Here is an 18,903-nt window from a genome sequence, read left to right as displayed (position 1 = left end):
CATCATAGCACATAGCATGATCACATCAGCTCACACCAAACATATCAACATATCATCCATCCATCATGCATACATACCTTCGCATCCTCATTCACTTGATCATCTTTCATTTTACCTCGTCCACATCTCCCTTCATACTGCCACATCGCCACCTGAGCCAACCGCAAGCCAAACCCCCGCACCCGCAGTGCACACCAAATTATACTCTACGTCACTCCACCTGGTATACACCCTTTTACACCCCAAATCAAATCGACTTGCTCTTTCCTCTTCTTCTGTTTCTTTTCACCCCCATAATTGGGTTCAATCCGTTCAACATCATCCAACAATGGCATCAATCATATCCTCGATATGGCCAATACTCTCTTCCTATAGACCAAATGCAGCTAGGGATCGTCAGTGCGCCTCTTTTTCTTTTTTTGCTGTCCTTTCTTATCATGGAGGATAACATGTTGATATTCGCTTTCTTCTGCTTATAGAGCTCAAAGAGAGAAGACACCCTTGAGGTTCGGTGCATTCGAAGCCACCTATATCCCACCTGGATATGGTCTCTTAGGACCAAGGAACGATAAACATGCTCAGAGGTTAGTACATCTCATCACAAGATCAATATAATTGTCTGTCCTTCAACGTCACCTACACTCTCCATCTTCTTCCCCTTCGCTCTACATGGCGCTGTTATCATACACACCATCCACCCGAAATGATGTTACTTAATTAGACTCTGACTTGACCATTCCGGTCAAAGGAGAAACAATCAGTCTCTAGAATTACCCTGATCACATTACACTCTTTCCTGTTTTCAGTCTGTGTCAACTTCTGGTGTATCAGATGTGCTGACTCATGTCTAAACGATGGAAATAGGTTATACAACCATATTCGAACCGTAGCGTTCTGGCTGGACGCTGCGCCCGTCTTGGCTGACCTGGGTCTACCATTCCGAGTGAGTAATCGTAACATCATCAGCTACACATCCGGGATTTCAATTGAAGTCTGAGCTGATTGTACTTATCGAGTAGGCAGGTCTAGACGACATCATCTCGCTCGTACCTATCTATGGTGACTTGTTATCAGGGGTGTTACAATTATACCAAGTCTGGTTATGTTTCATCTTTGGAGTTCCACGTAGTATCCTAGGATATATGGTGAGTCTAAAATGCCATCTCAACTACTCCTCATAATTCCAACCAAATTACTATCATAACCGCACTATATTTCTCCACTTTCCCATGAAGCTGACATCCCCCTCAAACACAGATCCTCAACGTCCTCCTAGACGTGATCGTAGGCCTAGTCCCCCTCCTAGGTGACTTCCTAGACAACCTCTTCAAGTCCAACCTGCGTAATCTCGCCCTCCTCGAAAAGTGGCTCCTAGAGGACGCACGTGCCCAAAGACGATACCACATCCTCCTCATGCCAGAGGGCAACGAGTTCATTCCCAAACCCAAATCATCACGATTCTCCACCTCGTGGTTTGGCAGTTCGTCCAAAACCGCGGTGGACGAGGAGAGGGAGCGGGAGAGATTGACGGGGAGAGTGAAAGTTACGAGAAGGATGGGGAAGGACGAGGGTGAGAAGGGGCCGTTGAATGATAATTCCACTGGAGCTGGTGCAAGTGCAAGTGCTACGGGAGATACGACGGGGACGAGAAGGAGGACGAGGAGAGCTGGAGCTGGAGCTGGAGGTGATCCGGTGATGGATCCGCTTGATTAGGTGTTGGTTTCAATTGGTTTGTATCGGTAGAGTAGTGTAGCTATAGTGTATACACCTATATATATGTAGAGATGTATCTGATAGACCCGACATCGTTTCCATCTGGTTCGAGGTATGAGCAGCAGCAACATCATCTCTCCGACAACAATCCATAGACGCACCACAAAACTGTTAGATTTGCACCAAACGCAACGAATCAGCCATCAAGCCAAATACCCACTGAACCCCTCCAAATCATCAATGTCATATATGCATGAGTACCTAGAAAGAGATTGAAAACCTATATACAATTGACAAGTGTAAAGTGAAGTGTTGAATATTAGTCATTAACGTTTGTATATGCACAAAAAATACATGAAACAGAATAAGCTCATATCGTAACACATGATCTTGATTTTTGGGGATGAAAAATAGACATATTCCTCCAACTATCCACTCTTCGTTCCTTCACATCCTCTAATTGCTCGTCCAATCCCATCACCCAATACTAATTTTCGATGCAGTCTAATCCACATCCAACAACCAAAGATCAGTATATCTCTCCTCCCCAAGGTCATACTCCAAGAGCGACTCACAGTAAACGAATTCCTAGTCTGATGACTCGACCTCGACCCCGCCGTCGCACCGCCCCCACCGACCCGCGGTAGGGATTGCGGCACCTGCGCTGAACTATTCCTAGCCATCAGAGGCGTAGGTGGCGAAATTAACAACTTCGACTTCGAACTCGATCCACCCGTGCTCGTACCATTATTACCAGAGAGTTTCATCGATAACGATCCGGTGAAACCATTAGATAAATTCGTACCAGTGGTACTGGTAATGGTACTTTGTCGTTTCTCCTCTGATCTACTGGGAATATACCTCTTCCTACCGGCCAGGATCCAAGGATGCCTCATAGCTGGTTGAGGCTTCAGTCGTTTATCCGGGTCCCAGGTCAAGCACTTCGCTATGAAATCTACGAATAGCTCGTCATCGCATTTCAAGACTGATGCGAGGGATTTTGTTCCGGGTCGTCGACGTCGGCCTTTGGCATTGACGAATGGTCGTGGTGCTCCGGTTGCGTCTGTCGTACATATACATCAATATAATCAGTAATTGAGGTTGCCTCATACGAGAAGAGGATGCAGGGGTGAATTGGACATACCAAAGAACATTTTCCTCCTCGAAGCCTTTTCCACCAAATACCTATCAGGCACACCCAACACCTCCATTATACATGCCAACTGCTCATGTTCGTTCTCCCCAGGGAAGATGGGTACTCCAGTATACAACTCCGCCAGTATACATCCCAAAGACCACATATCAATGGCCATGGCGTAATTCATCCCCAAGATAACTTCGGGACTTCGGTAGAACCGAGATTGGATGTATGTGTAGACTGCACAAATCGTCAGCTTAGTACGTTCCCAAGTCATTTGGCAGACATACCTTTCTCAGTTTCAAGACAACTGCTTCCAAAGTCGATAACCTTTATACCGCTCTTAGCAGGATGACAGAGTAGGATATTCTATAGAGTCACCCATCAGCATCACACTATTCCTTTGTTTAGGATGGATGACTCACCTCAGGTTTCAGATCGCAATGGACAATCCGATGAGACCTCATCAACTGCAACGACGCCAACATCTGAGACGTAAACCGTCTAATCAACACCGTCGTGAATCCAGCAAACTGATTCGCTTTGATCAATTCATAGAGATTGATACTGAGCAGCTCAGTGATGATACACAGATGACCTCTGAAGGAGAAACTATCCGTCATTCGGACCATATAATGTTTATCCTCCGGATCCCATTCCACCAGTTGCTGGAGGATCTTCACCTCCACCAGAGCCTGAGCATGGAATCGTTTCTTGTTTCGTATAATCTTGACAGCGACCGACTGCCCAGTCTTGTGATCCCTACATTGGACGACCTGTCCGAAACTCCCTTTACCCAATATCCCTACCACCTCATATCGATAACATAGATGATCGCCCTCGACAACAAGGTAATCGCCACGCTCATCATCATACCCATGGTTATAGATCGTCCCACCGGGCGCGGGAGGTCTAGTGATCTTCTTGGGTAAAGGTGTGTAGTATATCTTGTCGAAATCTAATACTTCCTTCCTCTCGAAATCGCTCATATCATGTAGGAACCGAGTGATGAAAGCTCGTTGGGACATCGGTTCAGCCGCCAAGGTATCTTCAGGGAACTCGTTGACATCCGATAGATCGTCCTTCTTCCCTGCTGCTGCGCGTTGTTTACGTCGCTTGATGTACGCAGCCATCTCTGCATCTGCTAACGACTCTTCATCATCTACCGGACTCATCGTGGGTGATTCAGCAACCAACGAAGTCTTTCGGAAACTCGTACCAGGAGCACCGACTGACGAAGACGAAGACATTCTTGATGTGCTGGGTATCGATAATTTCGAATGAAGCGATTTGGAAGGTTTGATAGGTGATGTTCGACCAGAGGAACCGCCACTCTGGCTTTGAAGGGTATCCTTTGAGTCTCGACGGGTGATCCTGAATTCTCGGGAAGTACGTTTAGCACTCGAAGAGACTGTAGCAGCAGTCACAGAAGAAGTGGGTGGAGGAGGTTGAGGCAGCTGTCTTCTTGACGGAGGCACAATATCCCTTCTGATGGGTGGGTCGGAAGGTCGGTTGTGGGAAGTGGTTCTTCTGGGTTCCTGTCTAGCAGACATCGGTGCTAACAGATGAGCTCTATGCGCGCTAGAGGTAGTTTGTCTAGGAGTAGTCATCCCTTCAACTACACCAAATTCGCTAATTGGAGGACGGCTGAGATCTGCCATACTCGAGCTGACAGTTTTGCCTCGCAAGGAAGGCATAGCGGGAGGAGGCATGGAAGTAGAAGGAGATCCTACACCGGGACGATTGGCGATTCGAGGTATCTTCGTGGGAGTGATGGAAGGTAGATTTCGAGAAGAATCAGAAGGTCGCATATCTGCAGGTCGCGCAGGTGATCCGACGATGGCTGGTAGCCTTCTATCTTGTTGACCATTGATTGTAGATTCGCTTCGATTGGATGCTGCTGATGATCGACTATCTAACGAGCTTTCAACTGAAGACTTGTGCTTGAGTAGCTCAGCGGGTACGAAAGGTTTCGCAGAGTCTCCAGAAATCGATAAAGTCTGAAGGTCAGCTCAATTACATTCACATGTTTAACTCACCTTGCCTCTACGCCTACCTGTCCATCCAGTACTCTGGGCTTGCGGCTGTTCAGGTTTGACTTCCACTTTAGCAGGAGCGGGGAACTGCTGTGAAATACCTCGCTTGGACGTACTTCCCCTAAGCATCGATGGTAAGTGCATACCGAGCACAGATTTCCTCGATTGCGATCCAGGTGCAGGCTTGATTTCCGCTTGTTTGGGTGTTTCGGGTGGTGTGATTTTGGAATGGGTAGAAGTTGAGGAAGTGCGCCGGAAGAAGGGGATTGATGACGGTGTGAGCCGTTTAGAAGCAGGTTTGGTGGTTGCCAAGTACTGCGCTTCGTCCGATTCAAGTCTATGCAAACCAGGAGAAGGTAATTCACTTTGATGGATTTCTGACCAAGGAGTTTGGGGGCTTCTAGGGAGATCTTCATTGGATACTGCGGGTGATGAGCTTGCTTTAAGGTTGAGAGCCGAGGAGAAAGACCATTTCTTATTCATCTTGGGAGGGGGTAACACCGGCGAAGTCGTAACTTCAGGGGGAGAATAGGTAGGAGGCTGTTGTTGGGCTGGAGGAGAGAGAAGTGGTGAGGTAGAAGGTTCTTCTCTCATCGGCACAAAACTGGCAACATTGTTCATACCCTGTCGCATCGAGATATAGCTCTTGGGTAAGGGCGGTACAGGTGGGACAGAGATATCACGATCTTGATCCGATGACTCGCCCACTGTGATACTAGGTGTCGACACATCGCTTCCACCACTTGCACGTCTAGCTTTGGTAGGTGGGACATCGCTTAAGGAAGGTGTGGTCGAAGTCGTAGGAAGTGAATGCGAATCCCGGGACGTTGGCGTACCGATAAAGCTAGCTGAAGATGATGATTCTCGCTTGGCAGGTTTTGCTCTCGGTATAGGGACTGCCGGTAGTTCCTCCCCAATATCAATCCAGTTGTTTAATGGAGATTCAGAATCCTTCAAACTTCCATTACTAAGTCTCGAAGGCATCTTCTTGTGTTTACTGCTAGGTGGCGTACCAGGTCTTGAAGCTACCGGAGTTTTCACTTTAGGTTTCGATTTTCCAGGGGTAGTGGAAATACCGTCCAACTTTCTCATCGCCTCTGCAGTATGGGCATCCATCTTGGGGTTTGATGTTGCAGATCGTAATCGTTGAGAGTCAGACCTCTGAATTGATTTCTGCCCAAAGTACGAAGTAGTGCCCGAAGCGCTGGAAGGGGGTGTACTGGATGAACCGAAGTTATTGACTGAACCTGAGCCTTTGAGAATTTGGTTGATCGAGGCGGAAGAAGGACTTGGGGGTAGATGTGAGAAATCTTTAGGTGCGAATTGTTTGAGAATATCATGAGAGCTGTGTCTAGTCTGGTTGGGTGGAGTCTTTCTGCTATCCCTCGAGGTCCGATGAGCGAACGTCTGAGAATCGGCCGATGTAGGTGGTTGAGGCAAGTTTGCACGATTACCGAAAGTCTGAGAATCAGCCGAAGTAGGTGGTTGCGATGGATAGCCACTAGAAGTTGTGGCATTCGCTGCAGCGATAGCAGCTGCACGTTCTCTTTCTTGTCTTCTGGCGTATATTCTAGCTCTGGCGCTATTCGGTGAAAGGGGTGAATCTGGGATTGGCATCTGGTAGACACTTCGAACTGGTGATTCCGGTACCATGGCGTGGACTGGTTCCGGTACGGCAGTAGCAGAAGGTTTACTTTCAGGCATAGACAATGAAGCTGCCAGAGCTGCTTCCATCGAGGTGTCGAAGCTGAAGTCGGACAAAGTATTGAGAGAGAACATTGGATCTTCTTTCTTGGTCGAGGGAGGTGCAGTAGCTGATTCTTTGGACCTATCTCTTGCTGGTGATTTGCTAGGTAGCCGAGGTGGAGTCTGGGTTTGTGACATGGAATGAGGTCTGGCTTTCCCGTTGTCATCAAATCCTAATCCTACACCTTCCTGACCTTGCATCCACGTATCCACTGTAGGTTGAGGTGGTGGTGGTGTACTACCCAAGTTGAAGGGCATACTGGGCGTACGAAGGTGTTGGTGCTGGGTTGAAGCTCCCCAACGAGGAGTAGCGAGTTCCCCTACGCCGATGAGTGCTTTACGGTCGATGTTGGAGGGATCAGGTTGTTCGGGACTTGCTGTTGCAAGGGGTGAAGAGGGCTTGAGATAGTACGAGTCGATCCTATTTCATTAGCTTTGTTTACCATTTGAAGAACTCACGAGATGCGGGCATCATTATCATCTACTGTCAACGTTGACTGTCTTGATGCAGGAGCTTGAGGGATGATGGGGGTTGTGTAGGCAGAAGGAGCAAGAGGAGTTTGGGTTGGAGGATGAGGAAGCGGTCGGGATGTTCGGCGGACCTGCGGAATTAGCTATAATTCCAGGTTGGTCAGACTCACAGGTTCAGTGACGACTCTCCGACTTTCAGCTGAAGGTCCATGTCCCATCCCTAGTCCAGCATACCTATCATCTCCTCTCCTTGGACTCAGATCCAACGCTGCAGGCGCAGGTGCTCTTCTCCCCCGGAGCGTAGAGGTGAGAGAAGAGTTTGATGTTGAGCTGGTCAGACGTTCTCTAGAAGGAGGATTCTGCAGCGTATGAGCTGGAGAGAGTGACGGAGGCATGGCGGAGTAAGAGTTGTAAGGGGATGAGTTTTGTTGAGTGGTCCATGATGTATAGGCAGGCCGTAGACTGAAATCTGAATATCCTTGTCCGCCTTGTGAAGCCTGCCTATAACGTGGTGAGGACGGACCTGGGTCGGGAGGTTGAGAGCTCATGGTGACTATCTATGCGTGTTAGTGTGAAGTGTTGGAGTGTCTGTCTGGTTTTGCTCACCTTGAAAACTAGAAGTCACCGCTTCACAAACACAAACACGATCCCATTCACCTGTGCTCGTACGGCTGTGAAGGTTGTAGGGAGGGTTGAACGTGGGTCATGCAGGTTGGTCTGTTAGGTGACAGTGAGCAAGATGATCCAAGATGTTCTGGGCTGTATATGCTGTATATGCTATACAAATGATCAAGTGGTGGAGCTGTATGTTGATGATAAATTTGTTTGGCTATATAGATGGTCCAAGAGTATATATGGTCAATGCGGAATAAGAGTGATAGTTGTAACACAAGGTCTGAACCGATGGACACTCTACACTCGCATCAATTCATCCGGTTCACAGTTCACCCAAAAATCAGTCGTGGCACCACAGTCTGGACTATTTTCATGATCACGCTTAACATGCATCGCAGACCATCATGCACGCCTCGATACCATTGGATCCATTGATACAGCTCATCATGACACCTCTGATGTCTATGTATGAGAAATGCTGAAAAATCAAATCAAATCAAATCCAACCCGAGATGAGCAGAGTACTCCTTATGTTACGCGGTTTTATCTTGATATTATTATACTGGACCAACGTAAGATGCTGTGCCAAGAGTTTACGTAAGGTGCTCCCGCCCATGCATGCGGAGAACCGAGTCCGAAGGTAGTGTAGTAGTAACCCAATATCATCCCTCGTAGTCAGCATGACCAACCCCATATTTAGGTATATGAGTTCCGACATTTTCTTGAGTGGGACTTGCTTCTCTGTTGATATCAAGTTTATGCAGATCTGTTACAGACTGATGAAGAATTGTAATGCATCTTGAAAAGATCTACCTTGGCAACTATAAGCTACATGTTATATCACGTGACACCGTTCTCCCAACCACGTGAGAGGGCTCTGAGCTCGGACGCGTTTCCCGCCTGTCGTTGATATTCAACATTCGATATTTCGATATTTGTTCATGAATACCTACTGTACATACTTACAGCACAAGAGATTGGTAGCAATTGATATCGTGACTGCTCTTTCAAACTCACACGACATACATTGACCCTACCTGGCAGCAAGGAAGCACAATCCACCATGTCAGAGCGCATGAAGAGAGAGCTCGAAGAGAAACGAGCCAGAGTAGCTGAACTGAGGAGAGCAAGGGAAGAGAGGAAAGCTCAGTTGGCTCAGGCTGGTTCGTCGGGGACTGTCGAGGTGGGTTTGGGTGTATCTCTTGATAAGCTCATATGGACAATAGACTCTCTCCTAGAAGATAAATAACTCGACCGAACACAGTCAGTGTCTTACTAACAAGAGTAATCAACATAGCCCCTGACGTCCTCCCGGAAAGACGTAAACGACCTAGTCGACTCCCTACTCGCAAGACCATCCACACCAATAGCAGCAGGACGACAATCATCCTACGTATCGACTTCTTCTCATACTAGCCCCATTGGCAGAGTGACGAGAGCGAATCCCGAAGAGAGTCTACCTGGTACACCTGGGGGAAGAGCCAGTAGATTGAGTAATGAGGGAAGTATAGGTAGAGCTAGTGGGATGGGGCTGGGCAGTGTAACGGGGGCTGTAACACCAGGTCAAGTGATGGTCGACAGGTGAGCTGAGACATAAGTGAGCAACACTGTTATCGCGAGAAAGCTTACAATCTTTTCATCAGGGATATAATGGGTTCACCTTTTCAAGCTGTTTCTGTAGATTTGGTGGATATGCAGCAGGAGTTGTATGAACTACCATCGAAGGTGAGTAAGACCCGACCTCTTAACGATCATTCCATTTTACATACTTTGTGCTTAGAGGTGGGCTGACACGTTGAATGTTCGTCATGTATAGGTGGTGAAACCAGTGACATACTCCAAAGCCATCCAAACATCCGTCACGATATCTACCTCAACGTCCGACCTAGAATCAGACGCAGAGTCAGAAGATGAGCACGGCGTGACCCGACGGAGACGGAGGAGAGCGGATGGAGAGAGTGGTAGAGAGACGGAGGAGGAGATGAGAAAGAGGATATTAGAGGAGTTGGAAGAAGAGAGGAAAGCTTTAGAGAAGGAATTGAAAGAATTGAAAGAGAAGGGAGAAGAGATGAAAGTCAATGGTTAGTCCATACACTTTCATCAGACTCACCCAGACCGAGTGGTGTATGTTGATCGCTGGCATCTGTGGTATAGCCCTATCTGACGAACAGAGGCAGGCTATATTTGCTGCACCGGATTTTAGCGCTTTCATAGAGGAGTCTACGAAGATAGTGCAGAGAGCTTTGAGTGATGGATATGATTATATTAGGGATTACACGATCGGTATAGATGGTGCTTTGTGAGTGTCCGGGTCCGCGAATTTCGCAGAACACAGAGTAACTCATCATAACACATAGTGACGAGTCGGAAGGACAAAAAGTGAAGTTATTCTGTGCATTCTCAGACGAACGATGGACGAAAGGTAGATCAGTGACGGATTTGGATTGGTCGCCTAAAGTAAGCTCGCTGGCGCCTTCGAAATCATACAACTCTCAAGCCGACTTCGTTTTCTTTGTGTCTGCTTGCATAGTTTCCAGAACTGGTCGCGGCATCGTATAACAAAAACCCAACTGCCGTCAATGATCCTGATGGTATAGTGGCAGTATGGAATCTGCATTTACTAGAACGACCAGAATTTGTATTCCATTCTCCTGTCAGTGTGCTCAGACGATCTCGCACCTCAGGTTCAGGTAGGGTAAAGCTGACATTTCGTAATTTAGTCCGATGTCCTCTCTGTCACTTTCTCACCATATCATCCTACTCTTATATTCGGTGGTTCATACTCTGGTCAAGTGCTCCTATGGGATACAAGAGCCAAGCATCTACCTGTACTGAAAACACCTTTATCTTCTAATGGTCATACATATCCGATATACGGGATGAAGATGGTCGGTACTCAAAATGCCAATAACCTGATATCGACAAGTACCGATGGGTTGGTGTGTAGTTGGTTGAGCGATATGTTGGCTCAGCCTCAGGTGAGTGAATGTCTCCGTCAAGACTAGGGTCATTACGCATAATCGTCAAACACTTGTAGGAAACACTCCCACTCACCGTCCCATCACATAATAAAACCGACGAAGTATCCATAACATGTCTCGACTTCCCAGATAACGAAACCTCGACATTCTGGGTTGGTACAGAGGAAGGATCAATCTACCAAGCGAACCGATATGATCGAGCATCCTCAAAGGCAGGATTAAACACCGATGATGTCTATCGTGGACATGCCGCACCGATAACAGGAATAGATTTCCATCCCAGTACTGGCGCGATCGATTTTTCAGATCTGTTCCTATCTTCTTCGGTCGATTGGACTGTCAAATTATGGAGGACCAAAGCTTCCTCTTCATCCTCAAATGCCAACTCGAGCTCAAATAAAACGTTCAAGGGAGATAGTGGAGTGGGGATAGGGGCATTACATTCCTTTGAGGAAGCTGATGATTATGTGTTTGATGTGAAGTGGCATCCCAATCATCCGGCGATGTTCGGTACGGTCGATGGGAATGGGAAGTTTGATTTGTGGAATTTGAACCAGGATGTGGAGGTGGGTTTAGAACCTGACATATTCAAATCATCTCGACCAATATCCTTGAAAGTGGTCAGGGGTGAGGGAGAATGAATAGCTGATTGATGATCTGCAATTCATAGGTTCCAATAGTATCTACGAAAGTATCTTCCGAAGCACTCAACAAACTGTCATTCGATAAATCCCCATCATCCAGGAAAGTGGGGTTGGGTTCGTCCAACGGTAATTTATACATATATGATATATCTGAGAAATTGATTCAACCGAGGGATAATGAGTGGGTGGAATTACAGAAGAATATCCAGAGTCTTGTGGCGTCTAGGGATAGTCAGGTGGGACTGGGAGGGGGTGTTGATGTTGCTGGTGCGGGGGTGGGTGGGAGGTATAGATAGGTAGATTTTGTGTGGGCGGTGATTTAATGATGTGACGATGTAATGATTGTTACGAGTGATTCTCATTCTCTGCGACCGAACTAGCAGCACAATTGCATGCAGAGGTATCAAGTTTCACGTCTGTTCAGTCCTCTCTTCTAGATATTTCGTAAAAGCAATGTTTCTCTCCCTTCTCCTCAGTGGTGTGTCTCGGCGCAAGTCATGCCGAGACATCTAAAAGGAGAGGAATGTAGGAATTGCAGGAATTGCAGGAATGGGATGGACGCGTCTCTCGAATGTCTCTGAATTACGTCACTTTGTGATGTCCGTGTGTCCGTGTGTCCGCTGAAGGATGAGGTGGACGTGATTCTAAAACGCGTCTCGTTGACTTTTCTCTGTAGGTCACCAAGATTTGATTTTTCACCAAGATGGGTCCAAGCGTTCGCTCGTTGTTACTTTTCTTCTCGTCTTACTTAGCTTGTCATTCCCTAATATCAGCCACTGACATAAGCATCTTACGGACAGTACCATAAACATTAAAAGACTCGACTCTCTCTCTCTCTCTCAAGCATTTCTATTGAGCTGTCACTACGACTCTACGATCCAGTCCCCGTCTCGGACTATCGGAGGGGCGACAGGATCAAGACCATCCATCCGTTTCTTCGCGTCTCACTTCTACACCTTTCACTCAAGTTTCAGATACCTACAACACAACTCGTGTACATATACACATCGCTCTTACACTTGGGTCATCGTCATTCAATCACTGCCTCAGGACTGCAGACTATTGACAGCACCTCAAAACTTGCTTGAACACAACTATAATCTCTTGTTCATTCCTCTCCTCATCTCGCAATCTCGCCATCATGCCAATGACCAAGATGAGACCCTCTATGCACCTCGCGCTACCACCGAGGATAGCGATGACACGGTAAGTCACATCCACCGGAATGCGATCGAAGACCTGGTGCTGATCCCACTGTATACAGCACGGACTCGGACGATTCAGCTCCTTCTACGCCTGGACCTCATACGCCACTACCGTACGAATCGAATGGGGTGAGCATCTAATTCTGCTCGTTGAGCTTCCCGAGCAGGATTGCTGATCGTGTATATTCCTTACAGTACTTTAGTGCCCCTCTGGTGTCTTGCGAGAGTATGAACCTGGACGAGGCGAGCTCAGTGGGTGTAGGATCAAAACGAAGTCGGGATGAGGAAGACGAGAGATTCGTGGAACCTGAATGGACGGAAGAGGAGATCGACGTGATACAGTCTGTAAGTCGTCCGCCTTCCACTGATCGAGCTTCCATGTCACAGACTGATAATTTCGCTTGGTACGATTAGACCCTCATCCACCCCTTCCGACCAATCTCAACGTCCTATCCACCCGGTGAACTCCCACCTCCCAAGGTCCTCGACGAACTGACAAATCAAGTCCTCAATTACGCGTTCAGACATTCCTGCTCATCTTCCAGTCCTGTAGAACCCTCTTCGTCAAGTCCAGAACCAGAGAAGAAATGGAGTCATTCGTGGGATGCGACGCACAAGAAGTTGTTTGAGATAGCGTTGAACGAGAGTAAATCAGCATTTGGGTTTGATAATATTGAAGAGAAGAAGAAGTTGACAAGGGAGGAGAGAGTTAATCATAGTGGACACAGACCGGGGTTGAGGAGGGTGGATAGTATGGATTTTCTGAATCAGAATGATGGGGAGGGTGAGGAGAAGAAATCCGAGAATGTTGGAAGGGCTATCAGGTGAGTTTTTATGGACCTCCTTCTACCATTGGGTATGTTAGCTCACGAGTCGTCTCCATGTAGACTGTCGACTTCGTTGCAGAATAGCGCGAAGCAAGAGCCGCTGCTCCTGTCTTTAACTAGATCGACGTCAGGTGAGCTGGCACGCAGCTCCTTCATTTGTGCTATCAGCTGACATGTCCCATAGTCGGCTCAGGTCTCATCGCAGACTCACCTCTCTATCCACCTGGACCCTCAGTCCCGCCCGCTCCTCCCATTGCAGCCATCACCCTGACACCTGCCTCGCCGACCGGTCCCTCGCCTAAATCTCAACCATTACGACGTAAACCATCTCTGCGAAACTTATCTGCCAGGCCCTCGAGACCTACCAGTCTCTTACAACGAGGGAGAAGTTTCACAGCTGAAGATTTACGCGCAGAAGCTGAATCTCCTCCCGCATCTGACGATCAACTTCCTTCGTCTGATTGTCACGATACCGATAATCCCATCATAAGCCCTACTTCGTCTGAGATGGTCACTTCGCCTATATCGATGATCTCTCAACCATTACCACTACTGAAGCCTTCCTCTTCGATTACTGGTTCAACAAAACTGACACGATCTCATTCATCCTCATCTACGCTATACTCTCAACCTCACGCCGTACAAAAAGCATTCTTGCAAAATCCTAAACCCTCAACTACCGATCGATCCCAATTAGCATTACCTCTGCCTATCTCGGATGAACCTGCACCAGCTAGAGCCTCTTCGAATGGATGGAGTGATAGTGAGGATGAATCGGTCTCTAAACGACAACAGCCTAGAAAGATCAAGAAGCTGAAGCAGAGTAAGAATAAATTAGAGCTTGGTGGCGGGATTAGAGGACCGGCAATAACTAGCCAACAGATGTTATTGCCTGACTTTGCATCTTCGGGAGGGGGACTGGGACTGAGAAGTCCGTTTGAGGAGAAAGATGAACCTCAATTCATATAGGGGGTTCTACTACGATATTTGCTGTGCTGGGCTGCTGTGTATTCATTTCGATTTGAGTTATTCTCCTCTTCTCTTTTTTTCTGTATCATATATCCATGCTTGTGCTTGACCGTGGTATATATTTAGTGTATCATCTACTACTTGACATTGCTAATTTGTTTTATCATTATATACCGTATAATCATATTATTTTCATAACGCATACACGTAAGGAAGGGAAGGGAGGGAACGGTGATTGTATGTATTATTGGATGAGATGGATGGCAAATGATTGGCTTTGTGTATGAGGTCATTCCATCATACTGTGACATATTTTCACTACTACGCGTCTCGTCTCCCCGCAGAGTGACACCCTGCACATGTGATCCGTAGTTGCCGGCATACAGCATACAGCATACAGCATACAGCATACAGCATACAGCATACAGCACACAGCACACCAGATGAAAAATGTTGAACGCTCATATGCTCTTTTCTATTTGCTATGCATTTTACGACCTACATCTTGATCATACGTTCATATACTGTACAATCGCTGTAACCATCTACCTCTCTATCACATCACTTGGATCATCCTGCATTGCATCGTACATTCTAGATCCAGCTTTGACGTCGCGCACAGACGGATTCCGATCATCAATTCCCCTTTTAGAACACAGCCAAGAGAGTCGGAATCTACCTGTTATAAGCTGGCCTGTTGGCCGGCCCATATCACACTCGAGTATCTAGGTAGGTAGGACTAGTACTAGGAATCAAGATGACAGTCACTGGTGCATTGTCGGCGGACGTGGCTCAGGGGACATACGTGCCGCCTTTCAAGTATGTTACTTCGTATGCCCAGGCTCCGGAAGTGACCGGTTCAATCACTAGTGAGTTGTCCTTCTCTGTCCCTCTATGTCTGGAGGAGAACATCAGCTGATCGTGCGTCATATAGGTGCTCTCCCAGTGAGTGTCGAAATATCAGCCCAATATGTGTTTGTATTGATGCAATTCATAGGTCAATCCAACCGTCACTGCTTCTTCCGATGCTGCCTATGCGACGGCATACCTCCAAGCTCATATGATGAGGTAAGTATTTCATGACATGATCCAAGATATAGCTGATGAGATGTTTTTACTATCCAGCTGGCCATCCTATCGGTATGCTTATCTTCTATGGTTCGTCTTCATCGCTCTAGCAGGGATATACGCCCTATCGCATCACCTGAGATTATCAGGCGGGTCATTAGCAGCTGGGTTCAAGAAATGGGGGATGAGGAGGAAACCAGTAGGGAGGAAGAGCGCAGGAGGAGCAAGAGGAATGGCACTACCAAGTAATGGTGCGATCATCTCAATAGGAATTATGACGGCCGTAGCAGTGGTTTTAGCGTTGATAGGAGCGGATTACATCAACCCCAACTCATCGACACTGAATTTCGCCGACTCGTTCAGGAAGAGAGCTTCCATAGGGTATACGATAAACAAGGCTTGGTGGACTACCGGATCAAGATTCGGGTTCATGGCTTTTGCCCTCATGCCATTGGTGGTGCTCCTCGCATTGAAAGCTCCGCCCATAGCGATCTTCGCTATGAGAGGATTCACCCATCTCTATTCCGACAAATTGGCGTTATTCCATCGAGCGGCAGCCTGGATCGTATGGGGTTTCACTACTGTCCATGTGGTCTTGTGGACGGTTCAGCTATTCCAAGATCAGCAGAAGGGAAGGGCAGTCTGGTTCTTGATTTGGAATAGTTATCGGTTCATCTTTGGATGCGTGGCTTATGCTGCCATGACGGCGGTTATGGTGTTGAGCTTGAAACCCTTGAGGAAGAATTCGTATGAGGTGAGTCAACTCGTCTTTCCATGAATTTACTTGATACTTTCTGCTGATGTTGTTTATCCCATCCTCCCAGTTCTTCTACTTCGCCCATGTGGGCTTTGTCCTCCTTACTATCGTTTGCTCAGCAATCCATCATCCCGTGTTATGGTTCTGGATGGCAGGAGCATTAGCATTATGGGGCTTGGAGCGAGCGTACCGCTTCTTGAGATTAGCCAAAATCAACGGAATGTTCGGGAAGAAGAAAAGGGGAAATCTCGATGTCGTCGCTGGAAGACCATACAAAGATGCCACGCAGAGCTACGGGATGCAAGAAATCAAGAGGAGCAGCGATTACGATGCGCCATATACATACACCGATAAAACACTTCCAAGGCCGCCTCAATTTCAACAAGAGAACGAGTACGAATCCAACGATTTTGGTAGATCTGCAAATCAGGGATATTACGATGAAGGATCGCTTCAGCCTCTTGGATCTTACGAATCAAGATATGATCAACCTCAACATCAACGTACTGAATCTACGACCAGCATGATGCCCATACCTCGAAGTGGTTCCAGAGGGGATATGACTATACCCCGTAGCAGCTCATTGGCAAGTATGAGACAACCTTCGCCAGGACCTGGACCTGGCTTGCCGTCGTTGGTTCCTGTTCCTATACCCATAGGATATGCTCAAGCTCAACTTTTACCGTCTCGTACAATCCGATTGACCATCAACGTCTCTAGACCATTCAAATGGGCGGCCGGTCAGAGTGTACTGCTTTATCTACCTGAATTGTCCAAATTCCAATCCCACCCATTCACCATAACCAACAATGATCCCAATGAGATCGTACTCCTGGTCAAAGCTAGAAAAGGTCTGACAAGACGGCTCTTCGACCTGGTCCGCGCTCGGTCCCTGGCAGCCGTCGGAGTCAACGATGTCAAAGATAAGCGAATATCCCTCCAATCGATGAATCCTACCGAGACCAAATCGGCCCTGCAAGTCCCACCCATCTTCATCAAAGCTTGGGTCGACGGACCAATGGGATCTTCCAGTCGAGTCAAATGGGATAACTACTCTACAGTATTGATCATATGCGGTGGATCGGGTGTCAGTTTCGGTGCTGCAGTCTGCGACCATGTCTGTCGAAAGATCAACAACGGTATTGGAAAGACACGAAGAGTTAGATTCTGTTGGGTGGTCAGAGAATTTGCGGAGATAGCTTGGGTGGCGAGTCAATTGAGAAGATGTCAGAATCTGGTTTCAACAGCACAGTTGGAAATCAGTATATTCGTTACGAAGTCGCACCGACCAAGTTTTAGGCCTCAGAAGAGTGGCGATGAGTTCGCACCTCCCCGACCAGGTTTTGTAGGAGGTCCAGCTCATCAGAGGAGAGGGTCCGCCGATTCGATCACTAGTCAGCTGAGTGTCGATACCGATCACGATCCTCAGACGGACTACGACGAAACAGTTGATAGCCACTTGTCCTCCAATTATGCGGATATAATCGACTTGACGAATTATGAAGATGAAGAAGATGTGAATGATCCTGCTGAGAATGTCTTATCTGAGACTCTACAGAAACAAGGTAAAATCAAGAGAGCGAAAATAAGAAAAGCTGCCAAGACGAATACAAGAGGTAATACGGGTCCACCTGGTGGATCACCCCTGTATCCACCAAATCGACAATCTCAACATCAAGCACAATCATCGTACGATCAACCTCTACCTCGACAGAATAGCTCGTATGGTGTTTATCAAGATTACCAGCAATCCCCCCAGCGACTGTCGACCTCGTCATATGATGATCCGTATGCACCTCGAAGACCATCGGGGTACGACGAAGGGGGGTATCAAAGTGGACAGAGCAATCTGTATGCACCTCAACCTCATCAGTATCCCCAACCCCAGTCTGCTCCTATGATGTTATCCAGTACTAGTGGATCGAACTATGACCGAAGACAATCCTTCAGATCACTGGCGGATTCAACTTATAACCAGTATAATCCCTTCAGTGGACCAGGTGGGGGACAGTACTCGATGGGTCCATCGCCCAGTCCATCAATCATGAATTTCGACGATAATGCCTCTGTCGCTGGAGAGTCGGTCCGAGATTTATTATCTAGAACTTCAAGAACCCAATCGATGGTCTTGTTGGAGGATCCAGATTATGGGGGTGATATCACTCAAAACCCATATGACAATCCGACCGCGGGATATGGTCATGGTAACCAAGATAAGAGGAAGTCGTATACGGAAGGCAAGAAGGACGGAGGGCTGTGGATCGACGAATCGGATTATGTCGCGATGGATATTTTGACGGAATTGACGATAAAGGGGAAACCAAAGTTGTCGGACATGTTGAAAGAGGAGATCGATCTGAATTTGGGTAATATGATTGTTGCTAGTGAGTTGATCATCCACTTGTGGTCCAGCGATAAACTTAGCTCATACACACTTTGAAATCCCTTGTACTGTAGCCTGCGGTCCAGTGACGCTCAACACGGTGATAAGGAACTTGGTGTCCAAACATATCTCGCCGTCAAAGATCAGAAGAGGTGATAAGTCAGGTCAGATCGATATTTACAGTGAAGATTATGAAGCGTAGTCTTGTCCGGGTGAACAGATTGAGAAGCAGAGAAGGTCAAGGATGCGATGATCAGTCACGATAAAGGGTCTCAATGAGTTTAGCACGACCATACCATAGGATGCTGTGATCTCGAGGGGTTTACTTCCTTTATTTTTAGTCTCTTGCA

The 18,903-nt window shown here is 47.3% G+C and overlaps 5 protein-coding genes across 5 annotated transcripts; 4 read left to right on the top strand and 1 right to left on the bottom strand.

Annotated features, from left to right (window-relative positions):
• Positions 1-328: 328 nt before the first annotated feature.
• I302_108381 (uncharacterized protein) lies at positions 329-1,713 on the top strand (the record flags this gene model as incomplete). Its single annotated transcript, XM_019193845.1, has 5 exons — positions 329-399; positions 480-584; positions 865-943; positions 1,020-1,145; positions 1,258-1,713. 5 exons carry the CDS (start codon positions 329-331, stop codon positions 1,711-1,713), a joined length of 837 nt encoding a protein of 278 aa, XP_019043968.1.
• Positions 1,714-2,190: 477 nt separating this feature from the next.
• On the bottom strand, positions 2,191-7,652 carry I302_108380 (uncharacterized protein; the record flags this gene model as incomplete). The annotated part of the gene is made up of 7 exons (XM_065870663.1): positions 2,191-2,217; positions 2,289-2,776; positions 2,858-3,091; positions 3,142-3,220; positions 3,277-4,794; positions 4,891-7,032; positions 7,275-7,652. 7 exons carry the CDS (start codon positions 7,650-7,652, stop codon positions 2,191-2,193), a joined length of 4,866 nt encoding a protein of 1,621 aa, XP_065726735.1.
• Positions 7,653-8,782: 1,130 nt separating this feature from the next.
• I302_108379 (uncharacterized protein) lies at positions 8,783-11,640 on the top strand (the record flags this gene model as incomplete). The annotated part of the gene is made up of 10 exons (XM_019193847.1): positions 8,783-8,902; positions 9,017-9,300; positions 9,363-9,444; positions 9,536-9,800; positions 9,874-10,018; positions 10,077-10,176; positions 10,250-10,372; positions 10,440-10,697; positions 10,757-11,266; positions 11,371-11,640. 10 exons carry the CDS (start codon positions 8,783-8,785, stop codon positions 11,638-11,640), a joined length of 2,157 nt encoding a protein of 718 aa, XP_019043970.1.
• Positions 11,641-12,485: 845 nt separating this feature from the next.
• On the top strand, positions 12,486-14,345 carry I302_108378 (uncharacterized protein; the record flags this gene model as incomplete). The annotated part of the gene is made up of 6 exons (XM_019193848.1): positions 12,486-12,550; positions 12,609-12,678; positions 12,745-12,894; positions 12,964-13,373; positions 13,437-13,507; positions 13,561-14,345. 6 exons carry the CDS (start codon positions 12,486-12,488, stop codon positions 14,343-14,345), a joined length of 1,551 nt encoding a protein of 516 aa, XP_019043971.1.
• A 757-nt stretch (positions 14,346-15,102) lies between these two features.
• Positions 15,103-18,755, top strand: I302_108377 (uncharacterized protein; the record flags this gene model as incomplete). The annotated part of the gene is made up of 8 exons (XM_019193849.1): positions 15,103-15,214; positions 15,280-15,290; positions 15,343-15,413; positions 15,471-16,167; positions 16,238-16,712; positions 16,782-18,323; positions 18,408-18,554; positions 18,628-18,755. The coding sequence occupies 8 exons, from the start codon at positions 15,103-15,105 to the stop codon at positions 18,753-18,755; spliced, it is 3,183 nt and encodes a 1,060-aa protein (XP_019043972.1).
• Positions 18,756-18,903: the final 148 nt, after the last annotated feature.

The sequence above is a fragment of the Kwoniella bestiolae genome, chromosome 7 (assembly GCF_000512585.2).
Source record: "Kwoniella bestiolae CBS 10118 chromosome 7, complete sequence".
NCBI lineage: Eukaryota > Fungi > Basidiomycota > Tremellomycetes > Tremellales > Cryptococcaceae > Kwoniella > Kwoniella bestiolae.
Note: the sequence above shows the minus strand (reverse complement) of the source record. Positions and strands in the feature narration are given on the sequence as shown.